The following is a 27370-nucleotide window of genomic DNA, read 5'->3' as shown; positions in this document are numbered from 1 at the left end:
TTTGTCTTGAAGTAAATTTTATCTGATATTAGCATAATTACTCTGTTTTTTCAGAGTAACAAGTAGACATGCTTATTTGTACCAAGCACATGCAAACAATAAGCTAAAGAAGACTACAGTGTTTATATCTACAATGCCAAAAGAATACTTTGAATTCCTTGGGGTCAGTACTCACAGATTCCCATTTCTATGGGCCTCTCAATTTTTGCAGAACATATATATCTACCAATTCTATAGGCTCACATTACATTTGCCTATTCAACTCATATTTCTGAGATTTTTGTTTGTTTAAAATGTCCCAAATACACTTAGGAATAAAACACCACCATACAGGCTCTAACCTAAGCTTAGTGGTACTTTTCCAAACAACGGAACAGCTCAAGAAGATACTGAATAACTGACTTCTAACACTGCTGTGAAAGGAATCCATGAATTGGATGATATGTCATACTAGATGACTTGAAAACATAGCTTTTTACTCTTATCAATTTATGACTCCAGTATTAAAAATACCTTATCATTTGTGCCAAGCACTAGATAAACAGAAATACACAGCTGGTGCCATTTAAGAGATTAAATGAATACAGGAAAATATAACTGCTAATATCTACTAATTTGAAATTTATAATAAGTTTGACTGGTGCTACACGAAGTTTAGCTTTGGTCCCCTTTCCAGGCAAATGAGAAATGAAACAATAGTCAGTACTATACTTTGCTTTAGAAACTCCATTTACCCTACAATGCACACATAAGTTATGTGCACATATTATTTTTATAGTCTTTTAAGAAGTCCCTTAAAAAAACTATCAGTCTTATCAACCATACCACAGTAATAAATAAATTTTTTAAATAAATATCAGTCTTTTTTAGCTCAGTTTCACTTATAATACTTAAAGGAAAATTAGTAAAACTTTCTTTAAAAAAATATTTTTAACTCTGAATATGCATCAATTCAAACTGGCCTTTCCCCCAGTTATTCTGAATAGTGAAATACTTAAATCAGAACAGGTACTTTAATACAAATTTACATGAAACAACAACTTCATGGCTAAATTCCACATGGTAGCTAGTATTCCAGAATATATGAAAGAATATTAAATTATACCACATGGACAACAGCAAAATATTCATTACGAATATAGGCAGAATTTGCCAAATTTACCAACATCTGACACTTTTTTTTTGTACCACAGGGGCAAAAGGCAGGCCTCCCCTTTTTGGGATATGTTGCTTTGGCATGAAGATTACTTTGAGGTAAAAGCAATCAAAACCCAGCAGATTTAGGAAAAGCTCTTTACCTCCCTCTCAACTGCCTTAATTTAATTGGAAAGGAGAGCCTACATCAAGAATAGAGCTATTAATCTATTTACCTAAGAAATCTATCTGCTTTTAACAGGGCAACATTTGTTTTCCAAATATCTCCTCCAACCATCCTGCTAATGATCTTCTTTCCCTTTGTATCCCTAGACTCTGCCTGTCTCCCTAGCTCAGGATGTCATACAAGCCTATTGTTCCCTAACTTTGCAATTTCATGTTTGTGATGTTTGTGTGGATTCTGCATACTTCCAAAATTAATTTTATTTTCTCTTGTTAATCTATCTCATGCCAATTTGATTCTTAGTCTGGTTTAGAAGGACCTTGAAGAGCAGAGGAAAACTTTTTCCACCGAGAGTATTAAATGAAATATATTTTCTTACCTGCAGTTTCATTTCTTCTAAGTCTTTAGCTTTCTCTAATAATTCCCCTCTTAGCTCTTCAAGAAGCATATGAAATTTTTCCTGGTCAGTCTGCTTTTCATTTAACAAGCGCTTTAGTTCATGTTGTGACTTTATGTACTCATCCTGCAATCTGATTTTTTAAAAAAGAAAAAATTCAATGTTAAGGATTTCCTTTGCCAACTGCATTATTTAATGTAAAGTCAACCAACACTACAGAACAAGACCAATTTCATACACTCCATTAAATTCATAAACCTCTTTTCTTTATGGAGTTTAATTATTAACACTATTTTATTAATACAGTTTTACTTAGGGGTAAGGAAAAACACACTTAACCACCTAGATACATTTAATTTTATATGTTTTGCTACTTTCAAAGCAAGACTTACAAATTCATAGCATACTTGAGACCATGTTTAATTTTAAATAAAATAATTTTAAAGCAAAAATTTCACTGTATTAAGGAAGTTTTAAATATATATACTGCAAACTAACAAAATTATACTGTATGTTCCAGCGCAAATGTCCAGACAAAAATAATTTCTTAATAAAGCCCCTTACCTCCAAATTTAAGCAATTTACCTTGTATGTTCAGCTTTAAGAGTCTGATAGTTAGTTTTATGATGTGCACATCGTGACCTTTCATCAATTAACATTTTCTGAAACTCAGATTGAGAATCTGTCAGCCCACCGTCTCCACCAGAAGGAAAAATCGTGGGAAAAGTGTCCATATTGGCAAGTGAGCAATTAACCATGTAAAAGTAAGTTTGGCTTCCTTTTTGTTTTAGTTTTCTTTTCAAGGGTATTTTCCACTTCCTTCTTGCTAAGACAGACTCTCAGGATGCCAAATTATACCTGCAGAGAAATGCACTTAGTTAGCGATGAATTAAACTCCTTCAGTGTTATTCTTTTTATCCCTTCTTATTATTCGTCTATCCTTTCTATAACAAAACCCAAATTTTCAGATTTTTTAAGTGTTCATCAAACAAAATGAACAAAGTTGAATTGCACCTTAACACATTTTCTCTTCTCCACACTAAGTTTCTGTGACCCTCAACATCACATCAAGTATTAACCTAACTAGAATTGTTGACTTTTCTAGTTCAGGTACTCGCGGATTCATAAACCATGGATATTTCCTGAAGCTACTGGGGTAAACATCACAGAATGATCCTAGTACAAAATCTATACTCTGAAATCAGAGAAAAGCCATTTAGCACTTGACAAGTGGTTGGAGAAAATGATAATCTTCACAAAGATGATCTTCAGCAAGTTAACTATGTGATTAATGCTACAAAGCGTCTTTTATTTGACACAAGGTAGACTGCAGACTCAGATGAGGAATCAGTCAACACAAAGATGTTAATCACCTATGTGTTATGCACTGTGCTAAGAAAAGGAAAGTAACTCACCTCAGCTATCCCCAAAAGCACTGATTCAGAATTATGAAAGTAACTAAATGTTTATTATATGTAGAATTTTTAAAAAACGATGACAGTGTTCTTATTGTAAATAAAGACAAAAGTTTTCATCAAAATAATTCTCTCCCCTTTAGCTTCATTAATCTTTGTCAAGACTATTACATGTATCTTTTCCTAATAGCATTTCCCTTAGTCATGAGTCATCATGAAATACCTTTTCCTACTACAAGATCTTTAGCACATGAAAACCAACCATCAAATTTCAAATTAAATACTACCTAAGAAGACTTTTAAACTAAAATTGAAGTTACTCTGGTTTCCTGTCAAATCACATTTTAATACAAGGGACAATGTCTTCCACGAAAACTTTACTTCTTACTCATGTTGAATGTGCAACAGTGCACTGTTTGTAACAGCTGCCACAACATTATCCTATCAAAAGTATTTACTTGTCAGGGAATTAATTAACTGGATCATAAAAATGGCATGTAATTTTAACTCTGCATTGTTTTTAAGATTTTATTTATTTATCTGACAGAGATCACAAGTAGGCAGAGAGGCACGCAGAGAGAGAGAGGGGAAGCAGGCTCTCCACGGAGCTGAGAGCCCAACTCGGGGCTCGATCCCAGGACCCTGGGACCATGACGCAAGCCGAAGGCAGAGGCCCTAACCCACTGAGCCACCCAGGCGCCCCAGCTCTGCTTTTTTATCCAAATTAATTTTTAGAAGATAGAAACATACAATAAACTTACCTCATATTTTCTAATAATACCCCCAAAAGGTATTATAAGGTTTTAACTTTAATTAGCTAAAAGCTAAAACTACATAAGAAACAACCAAGAGATATCCTTTAGTCCCACTACTAATAAAACAAAGATTTTCTAGATAAAATGAATAATTTTTTTCTTTTTTATTCCAGTTGACAGTAAATATTCTAACTCCTACTTTAAAATGGAAGTTCAGTCCCCATGCAGATAAAATTCACTAAGACCTGGACATTTTAGGAAAACATGGTTAAAAATGATTTAAATCCTTCCCCTTTTTGCACTAAAATCTACTACAAGTGCTTTCCAGGACTAATTGCAGCATATCCATTTCTCAATCACCACCACCACTACCTCATTAACCTTAAAAAAAAAAAAAAAAAAGTTTCTTCCTCCAGATGGGATAGTAAACGAGCATCCAGGTGCAAGATGAAGTACATATCTTCCTGTTGGGTCTACAATTGACTATGAGTGGTAGAAGTGAGAGCTCCCTGTGCTACATCTCCCAACTCCATTTTAATGAGGCTTCTCATTATTAATTTTCACAACCTCATTGCCAATTCTAGTTCCATTATAAACACAGGTGTACTGCCCTCCAGGATCTTCTTAACTCAAAGTTAGGAACTCCTGGGTTGCATATGCCAATAGTCATTTTCAGACTTTTCTCCTCTAGGAATATTTCAGAATCACAGAAAACTATCTGTCCATTTCCAAAACTCTTGACAAGGTCAGGATGAATTTTGTATCTGTTTTTAGGTGGTTTGCACATAAATTCAGTTTTCTGGTTCAGCACTGATTAATTTATCAATGATAATCTTGGAAAATATCCTCCAAAGAGATAGCTAGTAACATAGAGAAAGGCCTCATAAAACTCAATTCTTTCTCTGACCTTCAAATGTGGTTCCACAATTCTATATTTAAGCTTACAAGGAAAAAACTTGTATCTTTTATGTGAATTACATAAAGACGCTTTTGGTTAAAAACAAAAACCCCAGTTACCTTAAACGCCGTGGGAAATGTATTATCAATCTCTTACACCAAGAAATCTGAAGATAGTCTTCACTTCCAGTACTAGAGGAAAAGGTAATTTAGATAAAGCCTCTTGCTTAGGACAAGAAAAGCTAGACATGTGTTTTAATAATCTGCTTGAAGACACTGGAAAACTAACAAGAGAATAAATATTCACTGAAATGGGAACAGGAGAGGCTATGGATGCAGAAAGATGAAACTTGGATTTGGAACCACTATTCCCCTACAGGCATCTGCCAGTTCCAGAGAGGTGGCTGGAAGACTGAATGCCTTCTGACAGTCTTCAAATTCAAAGATACACAGATTAGACCAGCAAGGAGTCAAGAAGCCCTGGTGAACACCCCCTCCATTTTGGATACAGACTTTAAAGGTTTAAGCCTTATTATTCCTAACAAGGATAATTCAGACGAATGATACTAGAATAGGCTGCAACTTGCTCTTAAAAACAATTTTACAAATAAATGTGACGCAATAATTTTTTAAATTTTAAAACTCAAGCCCAGTGAATATAAAGTGACATGAATTAAAGTCACAAGAACCAAAAAGACAATAGACAAAGGGGCCTCACTATTAGAGTTATTAGAGAATGATTCTAAAAGAAATTTTCTTATTATTGTGTACAAGACAATAGAAAACAAGGTTGAGAATTTTGTGAGAGAATAAGAAACCATAAAAAGAAACCAAAGGAAATCTCTAAAACTGAAAAATTCTACAAACCAAATGAGAAAGTATAATAAAAAAAAAAACCCTCAATGAGCAAGTATAATAGCCTACATAAGACATAGCTTAAAGAAGTAATTAGAAGATACGTTAAAAGAATATATTCAAGCTGAAGTAGAAAGAGAAATAAGGATGAAAAATACAAGAAAAAAGGACCCAACACTATATGGCCAACTATCTCTAACAAAGCAACAAAGAATATCCAGTGGAGGGAGGTCTAGGTGGCTCAATCAGTTGAACATCTGACTCTTGGTTTGGCTCAGGTCATGATCTACGTTGAGGAATCAAGCCCACTTCAGGCTCCATGATCAGTGGACAGTCTGCTTCTCTCCTTCTTTCTCTCTCTCTCTGCTCCTCTATGAGCATATGTATGTGCTCTCTCTCTCTCTCAAATAAATAAATAAACCTAAAAAAAAAACTTCAAAAAAAAATATATCCAATGGAAAAAAGAGTCTCTTCAAGGTGCTGGGAAAATTGGACAGCAATATGCAGAAGAATGAAACTAGACCATTTTCTTATACCATACACAAAAATAAATTCAAAATGGATGAAACACCTAAGTGTAAAACAGGAAACCATCAAAATCCTAGAGGAGAAAGCAGGGAGCAAACTCTCTGACTTTGGCAACACCAACTTCTTCCTAGGCATGTCTCTAGAGGCATGGGAAATAAAAGCAAAAATGAACTATTGGGACCTCATCAAGATAAAAACCTTCTGCACAGTGAAGGAAACAATCAACAAAACTAAAAGAAAACCACTGGAATGAGAGAAGATATCTGCAAATAACATAACAGATAAAGGGTTAGTGTCCAAAATCTATAAAGAACTTACAAATTCAATACCCAACAAATAATCCAGTTAAGAAATGGGCAGAAGACAAGAATAGACACTTTTCAAAAGAAGACATCCAGAGGGCTAATAAACACATGAAAAGATACTCAACATCACTCATCATCAAGGAACTATAAATCAAAACCACAATGAGACACCACCTTACACCTGTCAGAATGACTAAAATTAACTCAGGAAACAAAAAATGTTGGAGAGGATATGGAGAAAGGGAAACCCTTTAATACTGTTGGTGGGAATGCAAACTAGTACAGAGAAACAGTATGGAGTTTCCTCAAAAAGTTAAAAATAGAACTAACCTTGGGAGAGTCGGAGTGGCTCAGTGTTAAAGCCTCTGCCTTCAGCTCGGGTCATGATCCCAGGGTCCTGGGATGGAGCCCCGCATCGGGCACTCTGCTCAGCAGGGAGCCTGCTTTCTCCTCTCTCTCTCTCTGCCTGCCTCTCTACCTGCTTGTGATCTCTGTCTGTCAAATAAATAAATAAAATCTTTAAAAAAAAAAAAAAAGAATGAAATCTTGACATTTGTTATAACATGGAGAGAACTAGAGTATTAAGCTAAATGAAATAAGTCAGAGAAAGACAAGTATCATATGGTTTCACTCATATGCGGAATTTAAGAAACAAAACAGATGAACACAGGGGAAGGAAAGGAAAAAATAAAAAACAGAGAGGCAGACAATGCATAAGAGACAAATATAGAGAACTGAGGGTTGCTAGAGGGCAGGTGGGTGGGGGACTGGTTAAATGGGTGATGGACATTAAGGAGGACACTTGTTGGGATGAGCAGTGAGTGTTACTTTTAAGTGATGAATCACTAAATTCTAGTGAAGCCAATCCTATATTAAATGTAAACTAACTTGAATTTAAATAAAAATAAATAGATAAATAAGAAAAATACAAAAAAGGAAAGAAATACAAAGAATAAAGTTAAAATGTCATTCTAACAGATATGCCATTGGAATCCCAGAAGGAAAGGAGAGAGAACAGTACAGAAACAATACCTGCCCTCCCCCCAAAAACTTGCCAACTTCCCCCAAAAATGTTCTATAACCCACAAGCACATAAATAAAAAGAAATCACATACATCCCATTAAGAAATCCACATTTAAGAACATCATCTTAAGATTTTATTAAGAAAAAGGGAAAATCTTAAGATCAGCCAGTTAAAGAACCAAAGTGCCTTGAAAAAAAAGCAACAAAAAGAACTGACTTAGGGCGCCTGGGTTGCTCAGTCAGTTAAGCATTTGCTTTCGACTCAGGTCATGATCCCAGGATCCTGGGATCGAGCCCCATATTGGCTCCCTACTTAGGAGGGAGCCTGTTTCTCCCTCTCCCCCTGCTCATCCTCTCTACTTTTTGTCTCACTCTCTCAAATAAATAAAATCTTAAACACACACACACACACAAACAGACTTCAACAGTGAAAGTCAGAACACATGTAATATTACCTTTACAGTGCTGAAAGAAAATAACTGCCAAACTAACATTCTATAAATACAGCAAAATAATAATAATAATAATAATAATAATAATAAAAATCTTTCAAGAATACTGGTAAAATAAAGACATTTTCAGATAAACAAAACACACTCATCCCAGAAGATGCACAATAAAAGAAACAATAAAGGACTCCTTCATACACAAGGAAAATTTATCTTAGATGTGGACAATACAAAAGATAAATGAAAACTGGAAATATGTGCATAATTCTAATTGAATACTGACTGCATAAAATAGTATCTTGGGGATTTTTAACATATATAGACTTAAAATAAATAAAGAAATGGCTTATAAGTCAGCATATGTAGCTTTTTCTGTTACTTTTTTTGTTTTGAGTTTTAGTTTAATTGCACTTTGGTCAGAAAAATAGTTGTGTAATTTTGGTTTTTAAAAATGTTTTAGATTTTTTGAAATACCCAGTGTGTGGTCAGTATTTATAAATGTTAAGTGTATGTTTATAAGGAATGTGTATTTTCTAGTTACTGGAAATTGTTTTCTAGATATATCTTTATATTTACAAATTTTACAAATGCCTTTTTTATCTTTACAAATGCGTTTTTTCATCTCTAGAACTGTTTCTATTTGGGGTTTTTTTGTTGTTTTTTTTTTTGGTCTTAAAATCTACTTTATTTAATATTAGTGTAGTTCTGTTATCAGTCTTTAGGTTAGTGTTTAATTATGTTTTTGCTTTTTTTCTTTCAACCTTTATGCCCTTCCCTTTTAAAAATCTGTTATAAAAAGTTATATAGTTGGTTATATTTTTCTCTTAAATTTCTGATTATTTGAAGCATTACTGTATATAATTTAATGTAATTATCCATGTATCTAAGTCTATTGCTTTACTCTTCCTATTTCCCTACTTATTTATGTTCTATTTTATCTCCCTGCTTCCCTTCTTTTAAATCGAATTCTCAATGGAGGGATGATTCTCAAAGGAGGGCTGGAAGTGATTTTTGCCCCCCTAGGGTACAAATGTGGAGAACTTTTGTTTTTCCTTTTGGTGGGGGGTGGTTCTACTGGCATCTAAGGGGTAGAGACTAGAAATGTTACTAAATATTCTACAATGTACAAGATAGGCACCCCCACCCTGTCCAAAGAATTATCTGGTCTAAATGGTCAGTAGTGCAAAGGTTGAGAAACCCTTTTTTAGAGTGTTTTGAGTAATGCGAATTTTCCCTCTCTGTCTGCATTCTTCCATGGTTATCCTATAGGAAGGTTCAGCATATTTTATGTTAAGTATTTTAGATTCTTCAGGTCATGTAGAGTTTCTGTGTTCTTTCCATTTTTAGAGCTGTTTTAGGTTTACATAAAAATTGAGCAGGAAGTACAGGGTTCCTATATACCTCCTGCCTCCACAGGTACAGCCTCCCTCACTATTGCATCCCACAGCAGAGTGGTAAATTTGTTACAGATGATGAGCCTACACTGACATGTCATTATCACTCATAGTCCATAATGTACATTAAGGTTCACTCTTGGTATTGTGCATTCTGTGGGTTTTTTTTTTTTTAAGATTTTATTTATTTACCTGACAGAGAGAGATCACAAGTAGGCAGAGAGAGAGAGAGGAGCAGAGAGCCCGATGCGGGACTCGATCCCAGGACCCTGAGATCATGACCTGAGCCAAAGGCAGAGGCTTAACCCACTTAGCCACCCAGGCGCCCCCATTCTGTGGGTTTTAACAAATGTGTGTTGTTATGTATTCTGTGATTATAGTAGCATACAGAATAATTTCACTGCTCTAAAAATCCTCTGTGCTCTGCCTGTTCATCTCTTCTTCTTTCCTAACCCTTGGCAACCACTAATTTTTTAAATGTCTTTATAGTTTTAATGTTTCCAGAATGTCATAAAGTTGGAATCCTATAATATGTATCCCTTTTGAATGGCTTTTTTTCATTTAGTAATATGCACTTAAGGTTCCTTCATGTCTTTTCCTGGCTTGATGGCTCACTTCTTTTTAGGGCTGAATAATACTTCACTGTTAGGATAAACCACAGTTATCCATTCATCTGCTGAAGTACATCTTATTGCTTCCAGGGTTTGGCAATTACGAATAAAGATGCTATAGCCATTCATGTGCAGTTTTTTTGTGTGGATATAGATTTTCAGGTAATTTGGGTAACTATGAAAGAGTGCTGTTGTTGGGCTGTATGGTAAAACCAATGAATTAGAGTTCCTATTGCTCCACATTTTCACCAGCATTTGGTGTTGTCCTAATAGTTTTGTAGTAGTATCCTACTAGTTTTGTAGTAGTATCTCATTGTTTCAATTTGCAATTCCCTAATAACATATGATGTTGCATATCTGATTTTCATATGCTTATCTGCAATTTATGTATCTTCTTTGGTGAGATGCCTGTTAAGGTCTTTGAGCCAGTTTTTAATTCCATTTTTTTTTCTTATAGAGCCCTTGTACTATATGGGAAAAGGCTAAAAGTATCAACAAATATTACACTTTGATAAATCAAGAATGCATATTGTAATCTCTAGGAAAGAGGCTGACAAACTATAACTCATAAGCCAAATTTGGCCTGCAGCCTTGTTTTGAATGGCCCCAAGCTAAGAATAATATCTCTTAAAAGCTTATGGATGCAAAAATCCTCAACAAAATATTAGCAAATCAAATCCAACAATGTATAAAAAGATTTATACACCATGACCAAGTAGAATTTATTCCAAGCAAGTAAGACTGGTTGAACATTAGAAAAATCAATTAATGCAATCTATTACATGAAGAGACTAAAGCAAAAAAAATCACACAATCTTATCAATAAATGCAGAAAAAGCATTTGACAAAATTCAACACAACTCAACAAATTAGGTATGGAGAGGAACTTTCTCAACTTGATAAGGAACATCTATAAAAAAATCTACAGCTAACATTGTATTTAGTGGTGAGAAAGTAGAAATGTTCTAAGATCAAGAACAAAAAAGACTGTCTCCTCTCACCACTCCTTTTTAACATCATAGTGGGAAGTCTTAGCTAATGAAGTAAGAAAAAATAAAATAAAAGGCATGTAAATACAGAAGGAATAAAACCATTTTTCTTTGTAGATGACATGACAGTATGTGTAGAAGACCCCCTCCCCCCAAAAAAATTCTCCTGGAATGATAAGCAATTATAGCAAAGCTTTACGATACAGAGTTAATATACAAAAAGTCAAAACAAAAAAAGTAACAGAAAAAGCTACATATGCTTAGAAAGAAGACATTTCTAAATAACATGAATTAAAGAGAAGGTCACAATAGAAATCAGAAAATATCCAGAAGTAAATGATAACTGATAATACAACTTAAAACTTTTGGAATAAGACTTCTACTTCTGGGATGATGAAGCAGAGGTACACTTCCATATTAATACCACTAATACAAATAAAAGTCCTGAATGGAGCGTGTGTGTGTGCGCGCGCACGCGTACGGGGCATATATAACACCTCTCCTCTGAAAAATGGAGACCAGAGGCAAACCAGCTAATAACCTCAGGATATAAGAATTGACAGACGGTGGGTTCCCAGGGTAATCTTTTAATACAAGATCTCCAACCTGGAGCTGAAGAAGCTAGCAATGGGTTCTGACTGGGGGGAAAAAATGCCTTAACAAAAGTCTGCTCTCTAGTCAAAGTAACAAGCAAGTAGCAAGACAAAAATGTTTTAGACAATAACGATCTCCAGGAAAATACTACAGAAAACACTATGACTCCACCACCAACCATGCCAGCAAAGGCCAGACTGAATGAGGTACCCTAATATCCTGGTTGGATGGTATACAAGAAGGCCAACTAGAAAGCTGGGACTCTCATCCCTGCTGAGCAGAAATGCAGCCCCACGCTTCTGCAATATCAGGGGAGACTACTTGGACACCCGAACTTCCACCCCTACCAAGAGAAAGGAAAAACACCTACCTCACCGTGCTGAAGTACCATCATAACCATCAGTAGAGAGACAAGTCTGGCACTATCACTCAACAGTAACAAGGCTATTCTTTCTAGGGAATGACAGTGGAGACCACATGAGGAGCCAAAACTCCATGCCACCCAGCAATGATGATGATCTCCCACAACTCAGGTGTCAACAGAAGCCAACTGGGGAACCTGGTCTGCCCCCACCTGGCAATAATGAGGTAGCATTTCCCCTTTTTCCTGTGCCAGAAATGTCAGGAAAAGCCAGAACAGGAAACACAGTCTCATAACATTATACTCCCAAATGTCCAGGCTTCAATAGAAAATCACTATCCAAACCAAGATTAGGGAAGATCTTGGGGCGTATGAGTGGCTCAGTCAGTTAACTGTTCACCTCTTGGTTTTGGCTGAGATCACGACTCACGACCTCATTGGTCACGTGATGGAACAGTAAGACTCTACACTCAGCAGGGAGTCTGCTTGAAGATTCTCTCCCTCTGCCCTTCCTCCCAACTCCCATACACATCCTCTCTCCTCTGTCTCTCTCTCTCTCCCTCTCTCCCCTTTCTCAAATAAATATTAGAAATTAAGAAACAAAGAAAGACAGACCGACAAGGAAGATCTCAAATTGAATGTAAAAGAACTGAAAGATATCAACAGTGAGCCAACAGATGTATTAAAGTTAGCTGACAAAGCTTTTAAACAAGTCATGTTAAAAAATATTTCAATGAGTGCGGCGCCTGGGTGGCTCGAGAGCCTGCTTTTCCCCCCTCTCTCTGCCTGCCTCTCTGCCTGCTTGTGATCTCTCTCTGTCAAATAAATAAAATCTTTAAAAAGAATTTTTCAATGACCAATTGCAAATAAGCTTGAAATAAACAAAAGAGAGAGAGAGAGAGAGAGAAACACAGCAAAGAAATACAAGTGTCAGCAAAGAATAAAAGATATAAAAAAGAACCAAGTAGGAACTATAGAACTGTAAAAATATAATGACCAAAATAAAAATCTAACTATGAGCTCAATAGCAGAAACAGAAAAGAATTAATGAACTGGAAGACAGAATAGAGATTACCGAACCTGAACAACAGAAAAGAAACATAAAAAGTAAATAATAGATGTTCATAAACTTGGACTAGAATAAAACATTTACCATTTGTGTCATCAGAGTATGGTTCCATTTACAGGTAATATCCAACATATCCCAAGTCCACAGAGATAGAAAGTATACTGGTAGCTATAAAGGGCTGCAGGGAGACAGAAAGAGTGACTGCTTAATGGACAAGAGTTATCTTTGGAGGTGATAAAATGTTTTGGAACTAGACAGAGGTGGTAGACATACAACACTATGAACACACAAAATGCCACCCAACTGCACACTTTAAAACATTATATTTTGTTATATGAATTTTACCACAAGATTTAAGAAAAAGAAGAAGAAACAGCAAACTGGGAACTGAAAGGCACCAATTTCGTGAAAGATGTATACAAAAAGAATATAGTCGGGGCACTTGAGGGGTGCAGTTGGCTAAGTGTCAGACTCTTGGTTTCAGCTCAGGTCATGATGTCAGGGTCATTAGATTGAGCCCTGCGTCGGGCTCCATGCAGCATCTGCTTAGGACTCTCCTTCCCTACCCACCACCCCTCACCCCGCCCAATCTCTTGCTTTCTCTCTCAATTTAAAAAAAAAATCTTTAATCAAAAAAAAAAAAAAAAAGAACAACAACAACAAGAAAAAAGAAGAACAACAACAACAAAAAAAAAAAAAAAAAGAAGAAGAAGAAACACTCTTGATTCTAAAATCTTCAGTGCCTTCCTTTCAAAACATGTTCACAACAAGGATGTCCATTATCACCAATTTCATTTGACACTGTACCAAAAAACGTGGAACAAAAGTATAAAAGGTAAAAATAATTGGAAAAGGAAATATGAAACTTTCCTTATATATAGATGTTCTAACTGTGTATGTAGAAAATCCAAAAGAACTTGTAGAGAAATCATTGTAAGTTAATATGATTACTAGGTAGAGGAATATATAAAAAATTAATTGTACCTATGTATCAGCAACAAAATATTTTAAAGACATTCTTAACAGCATCAAAACACAACAAATGCCTAGGCAAAAGATGTGCAAACCATTATACAGATACAATTGGAAAAACTAAAAAATACCTAGGTAAACAGATATGTACCATACACTGGAAAATAATATTTTAAAGATATAAATTCTCCCCCAAACTGATCTATAGATGCAACACCAATCAATATATCCTAGCAAGTAGGTGTACGTGTGCACATGTGTGTGCAGGGATGTGTGTGTGTGCATGTGAAATTAAGCACATTGATTCAGAAATTTACATGGAAATGCAAAGGCCAGAAACATTTTTAAAGAACAGCAGAAACAATTTTAAAAAACAAGATGGAAGGACTTAACCTACTGGATATCAAGACATTTTAAATCTACAGTAATTAAGCTGTTATGGCATTGAATTAATTATAGACAAAGAAATCAACAGATCAGAATACAGCCCAGAAACACATCCACCGATGTAAGATATTTAAAACCACAGGTAGTTTTGCTCATCAGCGAAGAAACAGACGTCTGCAATAAAAGGTACTGGGACAACCAGATCACTTTATGTAAAAAAAAAAAAAAGAAAAGAAAAAAAGAAACCTGGGCCCAACTTTGCAACACTAAAATTAACTGTAGTTGGACTGAAGCTTTAAATATGAAAAAGCAAAATAACAAAGCTAGAGAGTATTTTCAATAACTCAGGGCAGGGAAAAAAAACAAAGAAAGCTAAAAGGCAATTCCCTGTAAAATAAGACTGAGCTGGGCGCCTGGGTGGCTCAGTGGATTAAAGCGTCTGCTTTCAGCTCAGGCATCCCAGGGTCCCGGGATCGAGCCCCACATCGGGCTCTCTGCTCAGTGGCGAGCCTGCTTCTCCCCTCTCACTCTGCCTGCCTCTCTGCCTACTTGTGATCTCTGTCAAATAAATAAATAAAATCTTTAAAAAAAAGGAAGGAGAAGGAGGAGAAGGAGGAGGAGAAGAAGGAGAAGAAGAAGAAGAAGAAAAAGTTGACAGGCCACTTGGATATCCTCTTTTGTGAAATGTGTATTTGAACCTTTTGCCCAATTATTTTTATCGAACCGTTTGCATATTCATGTATACATATTACATATTCATTAAAATAATAATGAGAAAGCCAAAAAGACTAACAATAACACATTTGAAGAAGATGGGAAGCAACAAGCTGTGCTGTAAACTGGCATGTCCACGCTAGAAAAAAATGAGCATTATCTACTTAAGTTAAAGATCTGTATATACTATGACTCAACAATTCCTCTACTTGAAATATACTCAACTGAAATGCTAGTACAAGTACACCAAGAGATTTCTGTTGTAATATTACTGTTAATAACAGTAGTATTCCCAAATGAAACCTAGAAAAAAACCAAATGTCCATTAAAACAGATGATGACACAAATTGTAGCACAATGAAACTAGCACTATACGGCAATCAAAAGGACCTACATATATATTCTACACAGGTGAACATCAAACACAGACTGTGCAAATGAAAGAAGCCAGGCACAAAAGCATATAAAATTATTCTAAACATAAAGTGCAGAAAAAATTAAAAACAGGCAAAACTCTAGTATTTAGTGGATGCATGCTTAGGTTTGTTTAGGTTATAAAACTATAAAGAGAGAAAATTATTAACATAAGAGTCAGGATAGTATAACCTGAGAAAGGCTGGAAGTGTTCTACTTCTTAATACTCATGGTTACATGGGGGTTTACTTTGGAAATCATTCAAAAGGACAGTTTCTGTGCACTTTTCTGCTTTTTATAATTCAGGTTTGTTTGTTTTTTAAAGCATTCAGAATCTGGAATTCTAAAATTCAAAGTTTTAAATTTTTATTCAAAAATTGGGCTCAGTATCATCAAGATTCCTGGTCTTTTTCATTGAAAATGAGTACAGAAAACCTCCTTTAAGAGAGAAATAGGAGGCCTGGAAGGGAGAGATCTCACACACCACCACTCACTGTTGTTTATAATATATATTATATATTTATATATTACTGTTCTTCCCAATGGGAAGAAGCTTACTTTACTACTTCAGCAGGAGGAAACAAGATCTTCTCCTTCCAGCAACACAACAACCAATGAGAATTACAACTCAGCCACTGAAAAGCTACCACAACCCCAAACTCTCACTCCTCTCTAATGGACTTTCTTTCCTAACAACCTCTCCCAAATCCTTCCTTTCCTGTATAAAATAACACTCCTCTCCTTTGTTCTCTGGGCTTGCTTATGAACTTGGTATATAGTTTCTATATCCCGAATTGCATTTGGGGGTATTTGTTCTACTATTCCTGAATAAACTCTTTTTGCTAGTGAAATGACTGGATATTTTATGTTCAAGGTTGACACCATACTTCTGCCAGCACATCCTGTAAGTTTAACTCTCCTTATGGTTCTGAAGCTATCACAACTTCAGATATCACATGGTTCCAGAAAACAGACCATTAATCCACCAGTTCTCCTAGGTTTAGTCTTTTTGTTTCAACGTAAAATTTACATTTAATAAAATACACAAGTTTAAATATATAATTCCATGAGCTCACAAAGAATCCAAGAGTATTCTACTGTTTAAGTATCATATTTTTACCCATTTTCTTACTGATGGGCATTTGGATTATTTCTGGTTATTATGAATATTAATTACAAATAAATCTACTAGGAACATTCTTGTACAAAACTTTTTGTGGACATGTCTTCAGTTGGAGAGGGGGTAAAAATATAAGTGTAAATAATTGTTGCATCATGGAGTATATGCTTATAAGAAACTGACAAATTTTTTTCCATTGTGGTTATACTATTTTCTGTTCCAACCAAAAATATGAGAGTTGTTTGCTCCACATTTTTGCCAAAATTTTGCCAAAAACTGTGTTGCCAGTTGTCAGAAGACCAACAAGACATCTGGGGAAAATGGCAAAGTATGAGGACCCAGAGCTCACCCTGTCCCACAAATACAGAAACAACCATAAAACGAATAACAAAATGGCAATAAGTATATACCTATCAATAATTACTTTATATGTAAATAGACTAAATGCTCCAATCAAAAGACACAGGGTGATGAAATGGATTAAAAAAATAAGACTCATCTATCTGCTGCCTACAAGAGACTCATTTCAGACTTAAAGATACCAGAGATTTAAAATGAAGGGATGGAAAAGCATTTACCATGTAAATGGATGTGAGAAGAAATACCAGAGGAGAAATATTTCTATCAGACAGAAGAGACTTTGAAACAAAGACTAATAAGGGACAAAGAAAAACAGTATATCATCATAAAGGGGATAACCCAACAAGATATAACAATTGTAAATATTTATAAGCCCAACATGGGAGCACTCAAATACATTAAAACACTTAATAACAAATAGAAAAGAACTAATGGATAGTAATACAGCAAGGGTAGGGGATTTTAACAACCCAGTTACACAAACGGTCAGATCTTCCAAAAAGAAAATTGACAAGGAAATGGAGACTTTGAATGACACACTGGGCCACATGGATAAATTCAGATATACTCAGAACGTTCAACCCTGAAACAGCAGAATACATGTTCTTTCCAGTGCACATTCTCTGGAACAGAACATTTTCCAGAACAGGTCACATATTATAATAAAACAAGTCTCAACAAATTAAAAAAGATTAAATTCATACCAGGCATCTTTTCTGTCCACAATACTATGAAAAAATAAAACAACAACAAGAAAAAATCTGGAGAGAGCACAAATACATGGAGATTAAATAACATGCTACTAAACAACGGGTCAACCAAGAATTCAAAGAGAAAATAAAATATACATAGAGAACTAATGAAAAAGAAAAAAATGATCCAAAATCTTTGGGATACAGCAAAAGCTGTTCTAAGAGGAAAGTTTACATCAGTATAGGCCTACCACAAGAAGGAAGAAAAGTCTCAAATAACAGTCTTACACCTACAGGAGCTAGAAAAAGAACAAAACCCAAACTGAGTAGAAGGAATGACATAGTAAAGGTTAGAGCAGAAATAAAGAAAACAGAAACTAAAAAAAAACAATACATCAATGAAACCAGGAGTCAGTTCAATGAAAAGATCAAGAAAACTGATGAACCTTTAGCCACTCTCATAAAAAAAGGTAAAAGAATCAAAGAGGACTCAAATAAACAAAATCAAAAATGAAAGGGGATAAATAACAAGGGACACCACAGAAATACAAACAGTTGTAAGAGAATATTATAAAAAAATTATGTACTAACAAATGGACGACCTAAAAAAAACTGGTAAATTCCTAGAAACATGTAACCTCCTAAAACTGAATTAGGAAGAAACAGAAAATTTGAAAAAACCAATTACCTGTGTGTACCTGTTGTGATGAATACCAGTGATGTATAGAAGTGCTGAACCACTATACTCTATACCTGAAACTAATACCATACTGTACGTTAACTGGAACTCTCATAAAACTTTTTAAAAATTAAAAAATACCATTTTCTTTAAAAAGTTCACCAGCTGCTTTTCACTTTCTTTAAATTCCAGTGTAGTTAACATACAGTGTTATATTAGGTTCAGTATACAATACAGTAAGTCAATAATTTTACATATCACTCTTTGTTCATCAAGATAAATATACTCTTAATCCCCTTCACCTGTTTCACCCATTCCCCTCAACCTCCAACTCTGGTAACAATCTGTTTGCTTTCCATAGTTCAGAGTCTTTTTTTTTTTTTTTTTTTGGTTGGCCTTTTTAAATTTTTCTTTTGTTCATTTGCTTTGTTTCTTAAATTCCACATATGAGTAAAATCATAAGGTATTTGTCTTTCTCTGACCTACTTCACTTAGCTTTATATCCTCTAAATCCATCTATGTTGTTGCAAATGGCAAGCTTTCTTTCTTTTTATGGCTGAATGATATTCCACTGATTATATGGTTTATAGATAGATAGATGTTCCATTGTGTATATGGTTAGCTTTACTCCTAGATAGCTGTTTTTGGTACAATCGTAAATGGGATTGATTCCTTAATTTCTCTTTCTGCTGCTTCATCATTGGTGTATACAAATGTAACAGATTTCTGTATATTGATTTTGTATCATGCAACTTTACTGAACTCATTTATCAGGTTAGCAGTTTTTTGGTGAATTTTTTCAGGTTTTCTATGTATAGCATCATGTGCATCTACAAATAATGAAAGTTTTACTACTTCCTTGCCGATTTAGATGACTTTTATTTATTTTGTTCTCTGACTTCTGTGGCTAGAACTTCTTTACTATGTTGAATAAAAGTGGTGATAGTGGACATCCCTATCTAAGAGAACCAAAATTTTCAAGAGTTTATTTGAGCATCTACATCAATTTCAATCAGTGCCAGAGTGAAAGTGGTTAGAAGCACACCACCAAAAGGATTAAGTGGAGTGATTTTTATACAGAAAATATGGAAGTAAAGGAAGGAAATTATGTGATGAATATACAGCTTAAAGAGTTGCCTTAATCAAGAAAGCTTAGTTGGCTGTGATTAGTTGTTCTTAAGATTCATTTTCTTGAATTCGAGTGCATGGATTCTGGCTTAGGCTCTGGTTTGGTCACAAAGGCTAAAGGAATTAGAGCCACCTCAGCCCAAGAGTGTCCTCGTTTAATTACTTTAACAGTCTTTTTAATTTTAGCCATTCTAAGGGATGTAGAGTGATTAACATCATGGCTGTAATTTGCGTTTCCCTGAAATACTTCCCAACCCCGACTCCCATATTTAATGGCCAAAGATCTTCTCAATCTAGGAAAAGATCTGTGCTTTAAAAATGTTTGCAACAAAGAATGTTTACTTTGCAACTGGTAAAATAATAGTGATTTGTATACTAGAAACAAATACGAATTTAAAATTTATCTCATGCAATACTTATAGCTTCCTGAGCACATACTGCTGTTTTTTACCTCCATGTCTTTGCACATACTAATTTCCTTGTGGGGAAGGCCTTTTCTTATCCCTCTGTAATCTGTTCTAGTGAATTCCTCATCAGCCTTCAAAACCCTGTTGAGGAACACATAACTTCTTCCATGAAGTACTTCCTGACTTTCCCAAACATAATTAGGTAACCATTCTGTCTTCTATCCTATATTTTAGTATGCATAACACATGCAGTGTAACATCTTCCAGGGCAAGAAACAGGTCTTACTCATCTTTATAACCCCACACCTAAAACAAACACAGGCACATATCAGCTCAAAAATATCAGCTCAAAAATATCAAAATAATCATGTTATATAGAAATAATTATACAATATAATATATAATTATATATTATATAATTATAAATTAAATATACAATATATAATTAAATATAATTATGTTAAATTAAATATGTAATTAAATATAAATAATTATGTTAAGTATAAAAAGTTATGTTCACCATTCTAACACTGCTTTAGGTCCAAAAATTTTTACATCTACTTTCATAACTGTGGCTTCCAGACTGTAGCGGGCTGAATGCTGGCCCAGAGGAAGAAACGTCACTTCCTAATCTCTGTAACCTAAGGATATTATCTTGTATAGCCAATAGATGTGATTAAATTAAGGATTTAAAAGGAGGCATTTATCTTGGGTATGGGTGGGCCCTAAATGTAATCATATGTATCCTTCTAAGAGTGAGGCAGAGGAAGTTTTGAGACTGAAGAGGTGGCAGCAATGTGACCAAAAAGGCAGAGATGCTGCCCCAAGCTAAGGTATGCTCAGAGCTGTAAGATGGAGGGAAACGATTCTTCCTTAGAGCCTTTGGAGAAAGTGCAGCCCTTGATTTCAGTCTTCTGGTAGCCAAGCTGTGAAAGAATAAATTTTTGTTGTTCTAAGCCCAGTCAGTATCTGTTCCAATAGCTACAGGTAACTAATACACTGGCTTCCTTTTTCTCTATTATTCCCAAAAACAGAATTTTATCAAAAATTTAAATTCCTACCATAATTAGGCTTTTCTGATTTCAGTCAACATACATGTATAAATTACAAAACATAGAAATGTTATTAGGCACTCAAACGATATAATAAAAGAAACAACTCTTATTGTACAGAGTTTACCAAATGAACTCACAACACAAATTTTTTCAAAAGTACGTGGTTGAAACAAACTTTTAAAAAAGAAAGGTCAGGGTGCCTGAGTGGTTCAGTGAGTTAAGGGTCTGCCTTTGGCTCAGGTCCTGATCCTAGAGTCCAGAGGCCAAGGATAGAGTTCACAGCAGACTCCCTGCTCAGCAGGGAGTCTGCTAATCCCTCTAACCCTCTTCCCACTTGTGCTTTCTCTCTCAAGCTCATACTCTTTCTCAAATAAATAAACTCTTTACAGAGAAAGGAAAGATGGGAGGGAGATTGGCTGGTTAAACAGATTACTTTGATCAGCCTGTTAATCAAGGAGCACTTATTAAATGAACTAGTCTCTGTGAAAATTTTTTTTTAAAGACTCAGCACAACCCCTCTCCAAATACCTCATCTTCCTCACCTTGCAGCTCTTACTATCATATAACCATACCCACTTGTCCTTCCCATCACTTCTTTTGACTAGTCCCAGCTCTAGAGACTTACCTATGACATCTTCTTTGCACAGGGGCTGTATTTCTTAAGTAGTGGTACAATGTCTACCCCAAAGGATGGAAACTCAAAATATTCTAAAAGCACAGCTGCTGATACTCATGGAAAGCTTCCAAAACACACTCCACTAAAAAGCACATGCTATGCCTCTGAACATTTCAAAACATTGTTTTAAATACTACATGCCCCTAAAGTGATTGTTGTTTTTTAAAAACATTAGAAGTCTAAGGAGAACTACATCAGGCTTACATTGCACTTATAACAAAATGTTAGAAATCAATGCCTTTGAAATCCAGAAAGAATATTACAACAGTCACCGAAACAGCCTTTGGAAAGCCATCCCAGGGTATCTTGTATACCAAAAAATGTCACAACTTGACACCCTGCCAAAACCTCAAGTGCAGCTGAGAAGAGACCCTTCAAAACCCTGGTAAGGTGCCAGGCCCTAAGAATGTAATTGTGACTTAGAATGAAACAGGAGGGCAAGGAAAGAGGAAGGGAAGAAGATATGTATTAGAGTGGCTAGCAATCAGCCACCAACCACTCTGAATTAAAATGTTATTTTATTCTTATAATTGCACTGTCTGCCTCTGTACAGCTTAATTCATACAAAAGAATTCTAGAAAACAGGATATAGTAACCAGTCAACCTCAGAAATAAGTTACACAAGTCTCTGAAAAGTTCTGATCAGAAAAACAAAGATGACTGTTGCCTAAACTATACTTCAAACTCATTTTAATGTTTCTTAGTGTAGGCTCTCTTAAATATAACATGGGACTTTCCAAAAGATTTATCAGTACTTACTACCTTTGTGCAAGTTGTAGAGGCTTCTTTGCTAATAGGCCCATACACCTGAAACACATAAAGCTACCATACAGCTTGTAATACAAAATGAAGCCCTTTTATTGATCTGACAACTTATCCTGGGAATTATTTTTTTAAATAAATCTGAATTATTTCCATGAGCTTTATGCCTTAGTCTGAAAAGTTAAATAAAAGAAAAAAAAAGGAAAAAGGAAAAAAAAATTGATGAGTTCAAATGAGTTACATAAAGCAAAGTAATGTATTTTTGCTCAAGTTAACACATTCTCTTTTCCATCCTTGAGGATCTACCAGAAAGTATAAAATTTTTCAGAACCAGAAAAGGGAAATACATAAAAGTCATTCTCATGACACAGATTGATTTTAAAACCTTAAAAAAAAAATGCAATTAAACAATCAGTATTTATTGAATGGAGAGGTCACCACACCATATTTACTGAGTGATCCACTTATACTAAGAGAGCTCTAAGGGGCATACAGAAATAAGCAGACCATCAAGTCAGGCAGACTTAGCAAGGAAGAGCTTGCCCATATTAAGAGTATTACAGACAAGGGGCGCCTGGGTGGCTCAGTGGGTTAAGCCACTGCCTTCGGCTCAGGTCATGATCTCAGGGTCCTGGGATCGAGTCCCGCATCGGGCTCTCTGTTCAGCAGGGAGCCTGCTTCCCTCTCTCTCTCTGCCCGCCTCTCTGCCTACTTGTGATCTCTCTCTGTCAAATAAATAAATAAAATCTTTAAAAAAAAAAAAAAAAAGGATTACAGACGTTTTCTAAGTGTCTGTTAAATGCTAGACACTGTTAGGTATAGGGATGCGGTAGTAAATAAATGAAAATCCTTGCCCTCAATGAGTTCATGTTGGTCAGTGAAACATACATGTTAACCAATAATTGCTGACTGAACAAGGGTAAGAGAAAATTTTACTATTTATTAAATTCTTTTTGTACTTAAAATTTTTTTGCCATGTACATATATTACCAATTCTAAGTAATACATAAATTTGGAAAGTTTATAAAGTATAAAGCAATGTAATGTATTTATAGATGACAGGGAAGAGAGGCCTAATTCTGCTAGAGAAGTTGTCAAGAAGACGTCACAAAGAGGGTAATCCTGAGATAAAGAAAGAAGCAGAGAAGAAATATCCAGTAAGGAAGGCATGGAGATGGAAGACAACTGTGTGGGTAGGGAATAAAGGGGTGGGGAGCAGACAAGCCTGCAGAGGTAGGGCAGGGCCTTGAAGGCAATGCAATGTACACTGACTCAAGTTTATCCTCGGGTCTCAAACAGCCAATGAAAGGTTTTAAGCTTGTGGGTGGATGAGGGACAGTATAGGGTGATTTCAGATTTGTACTTAAGAAAAATAACTAGGTTATCCAAGGTTTGTAGAATAAACTGGGGTGGGGTAGAGGGGAGACCTTAAGAGAAAAGGAAAGGCTGGGAAAGTAATGATAAAGATCGGAACTGAAATACCGGCAGCAAGCAGTCAACAGGGATGGTCCTGAAAATAAATTTAGAGGTAGCAGTAAAATAAATTAGTAGTTAGATATTGATACCCCCTCCCTCAAAAAAATAAAATAAAATAAAATAAAAACTATTTTAATATTAGTTAAAAGACCAATCAGAAAATCAGAAAAGCAAAAGCAAAAGCAAAATGGAATCCAGTTAAAGTGAAGAAAGGTTGTTTCAAAGATTACAAGCACTAATCCTCCATATGAAAAAAGAATCAAGCAAGGAACCTTTGCAAAAGCATCTTAGTAAACGCAAATACCATCATAGTACAACACTCAAAATATCTACCTTTCTTCCATAGGGATTTCACCAACAGAGGGATAAACACTAAAGCTTGCTCTGTCAGGAACAAAGACATAAAATAAGTATTTTGTTCTTTAAATGTCCACCTCCTGTAACTCCTCCTCATTCTTTCCTTCAAACAATCATCTCTATAGCAACATACTCTTAAGAAATTCGTGGGTGGAAAGCATATGTTTTTGCAAAAATATGTGAACTCAAGAACACGACTACTCTATTTTTCCCTTTAATATAAGAGATTCACAATACACCCTAACTGCAAAATAAAGATAACTGCAAAATATGGAACAAAAAAATAGACTTAAAAATACAAGGAAATGTAAAAATTGGTATTGCACACACTTACATGGAAATTCTTTTTATAGGTTACAATGACACCTTGTGGTAAGGCTTTTTAAACAACAACTTACCTTGGAAAATATTTTTAAACCAGAAATAAAATAAAATTGGTTTGGAAAATAGCAGAGACCAAGATCATATGCTGAGGTGGAATTAACATGTAACATAATCCATTTGGAAAAATAAGGTAACGGAGACTCTTTAAAAATTAAAAATAGAACTACTATATTATCCAGCAATTCCATTCTTGCTATTTACTAGAAGGAAATGAAAATGCAAACCTGGAAAGATAAAAGCACCCTGACATGTGCTGTAGTATTATTTACAATGGCCAAGATACAGGAACAACCTAAGTATCCGTGAACAAATGAATGGAGAAGAAAACTGATACAGACACACAAAAACACACAATGGAATATTATTCAGCCATTAAAACAGAATGAAATCTTGCCATTTGTGGTAACATGGAAGGACTGTGAGAGCATTATGTTAAGTGAAGTAAGTCAGAAGTAAGTAAGTGAATAAGTAAAATAAGTGCCCCCCACCCCCGACACACAAGACACCCCAACCCCAAAGACTGGTGGTTACCAGAGGCAGGAGATGAAGGTTGGGGAAAAATGAATGACCTGTGTTTATTGTTTAAATAAACTGAATTTTTAAAAAAAGAAATGAAGGGGCGCCTGTTTGCTCAGTTGATGGAGCATGTGACTCCTGATCTCAGGGTTCTGAGTTCAAGCCCCATGTGGGGTACAGATACTACTTAACAAATCTAAAAAAAAAAAAAAAGAAAAGAAAATTAAGGACAAAAAAAAACAAAAACAAACTTTAAATAACATCATATTATGGGCACCTGGGTGGCTCACTGGGTTAAAGCCTCTGCCTTCAGCTCCGGTTATGATCCCAGGGTCCTAGGATCGAGCCCCACATCGGGCTCTCTGCTCAGCAGGGAGCCTGCTTCCCCCCCCCCCTCTCTGCCTGCCTCTCTTTCTACTTGTGATCTCTGTCAAATAAATAAATAAAATCATAAAAACATAACATCATATTATATAGGGTAAAGCACCTTACAAACTATAAAGTATTATACTATTCTTTTCAATTAAGCTAAAATTAGTTTTGAAATCTGGGCAACCCTTTTACATGACAATACTGACTGACATACAGTTTATGAACTATGAAAACAATTTTGTCATTACTCCTTTCTTCTCAATTGATAATACATTAAAAATTTCAATCTTGATTAATCCAATTAACAGAACTTATAATCATCTTTCATCAAGACTTGGTTTACTAAACCATGCTGAACACTAGTAAACATAAAGAAAGGTTATTAATACACTTTGCACACAATCACCTTTATGAATCTCCAAAATATTCTTCTCCCTCAGCACCTACAGTACCATGATCACCTCTTATCTCTTTGACCTCTCTCCTTTATTTGTTCCCTTTCTCTCAGTCACCATGAGAATCTCTGATCCACTATGCATCTCTATAAGAAAAGTCAAGTTTTCTCTGACTACTTCATTTTTTACACCTATTTGAATGACACTCAAATTTACACCCACATTCCTAATGCAGCACATAACTCCCACTCTAATCACATGTCCCATCCACAACGGAAGCTCAACATAAGAATTACATTCATTAACTGCAAATTTCCATCTGCCTCCTTTAAAAAAAAATTACCACTATCCTCCCCTTATTTCTTAGTACACAACTCATTCCCCGACTCCTGTTAGTAATAAATTATTAATCTTGCTGATTCTTCTTCGTTTGTCTCTTGATTTTAATCATTCTTCTTCATTTCTAGAGCCATCACCCTCTAGAGCAAAACCGCAAATATTTTACACTTGATTTAAGAGAAACCTCCTAAACATGTGCCAGATTTTGGTCTTTCCTCATCCTTATATAACCTACAAATATCCACCACGACAATCCTTCTCCTACACTGTGTCCATTACTATAATTGCACTTTTATAATCCTCCTATTGTTTACTGGATCAAAGCTAAACTTCTCAAACTCAAAACCTTGGATTAGCCAACTCCCCCTACAAAAGCAAACATTTCATTTTGCTGCCTCCTAACACTCCTCTGCTAGAGTCTATTAAGTTAAGCATGCTTAACAGTCCCTCATACACGTCGCTTACTTTTACCTTGACAACTGTGTTCAAATAGTTATGCCAAATTAAAATACCTTCTTAAATCTCTTCCATTAATCCACAAAGCAAGATCAGACTAACGTGAAACCCTATGTCTAAACAATCAAGATACTACTTTCAGGGCTTATAGTTACTCTAAAAGTAAACATAAATAGGTTCTCCCTGTCTTTCTGCTCCACTGATTTCTGCCTTCCTTGTGCTTACTTCAGAATATTTATTCTGTATTCTATCACATCTGCACTTTTCTCCACTAGTGCTTTATAATTATGTAAACTATCTTTTTAAAGAAACTGTAAGTTTAAAGAAACTGTAAGTACCTCAAAGGAAAGAGGATAATCTTCTACTTTTTGGGTCATCTTCCTAACTCTCAGTTCCAGTAAAATTAGTTAACAATGAGGCATCTGGACACTATATCATACTCAAAGGGTCTGTCCAACAAGAAGGTCTAACAATTTTAAATATCTATGCCCCCAACATGGGAGCAGCCAACTATATAAACCAATTAGTAACAAAATCAAAGAAACACATCAACAATAATACAATAATAGTAGGGGACTTTAACACTCCCCTAACTGAAATGGACAGATCATCCAGGCAAAAGATCAACAAGGAAATAAAGGCCTTAAACAACTCACTGGACCAGATGGACATCACAGATATATTCAGAACATTTCATCCCAAAGCAACAGAATACACATTCTTCTCTAGTGTACATGGAACATTCTCC

The 27370-nt window shown here is 35.2% G+C and overlaps 1 protein-coding gene across 3 annotated transcripts in view; it reads right to left on the bottom strand.

Moving 5' to 3' along the window:
* The window catches only part of CEP83 (centrosomal protein 83), a 164879-nt gene that overhangs the window by 77430 nt on the left and 60079 nt on the right, over positions 1–27370 (bottom strand). For 2 of the 3 annotated variants that reach the window (XM_059402350.1, XM_059402347.1), the window contains exons 2-3: positions 2301–2573; positions 1698–1848 (exon numbers count right to left, since the gene is read on the bottom strand). In XM_059402350.1, coding sequence (XP_059258333.1) covers positions 1698–1848; positions 2301–2473 — 324 coding nt within the window. In that variant the 5' untranslated portion in view covers positions 2474–2573. Of the gene's footprint in view, positions 1–1697; positions 1849–2300; positions 2574–6800; positions 6905–27370 lie in introns of those variants that run through there. The other variant, XM_059402348.1, reaches the window with a different exon arrangement.

The sequence above is a fragment of the Mustela nigripes genome, chromosome 6, assembly GCF_022355385.1.
Source record: "Mustela nigripes isolate SB6536 chromosome 6, MUSNIG.SB6536, whole genome shotgun sequence".
Lineage (NCBI taxonomy): Eukaryota > Metazoa > Chordata > Mammalia > Carnivora > Mustelidae > Mustela > Mustela nigripes.
This window is presented reverse-complemented; position numbering and strand designations above follow the sequence as displayed.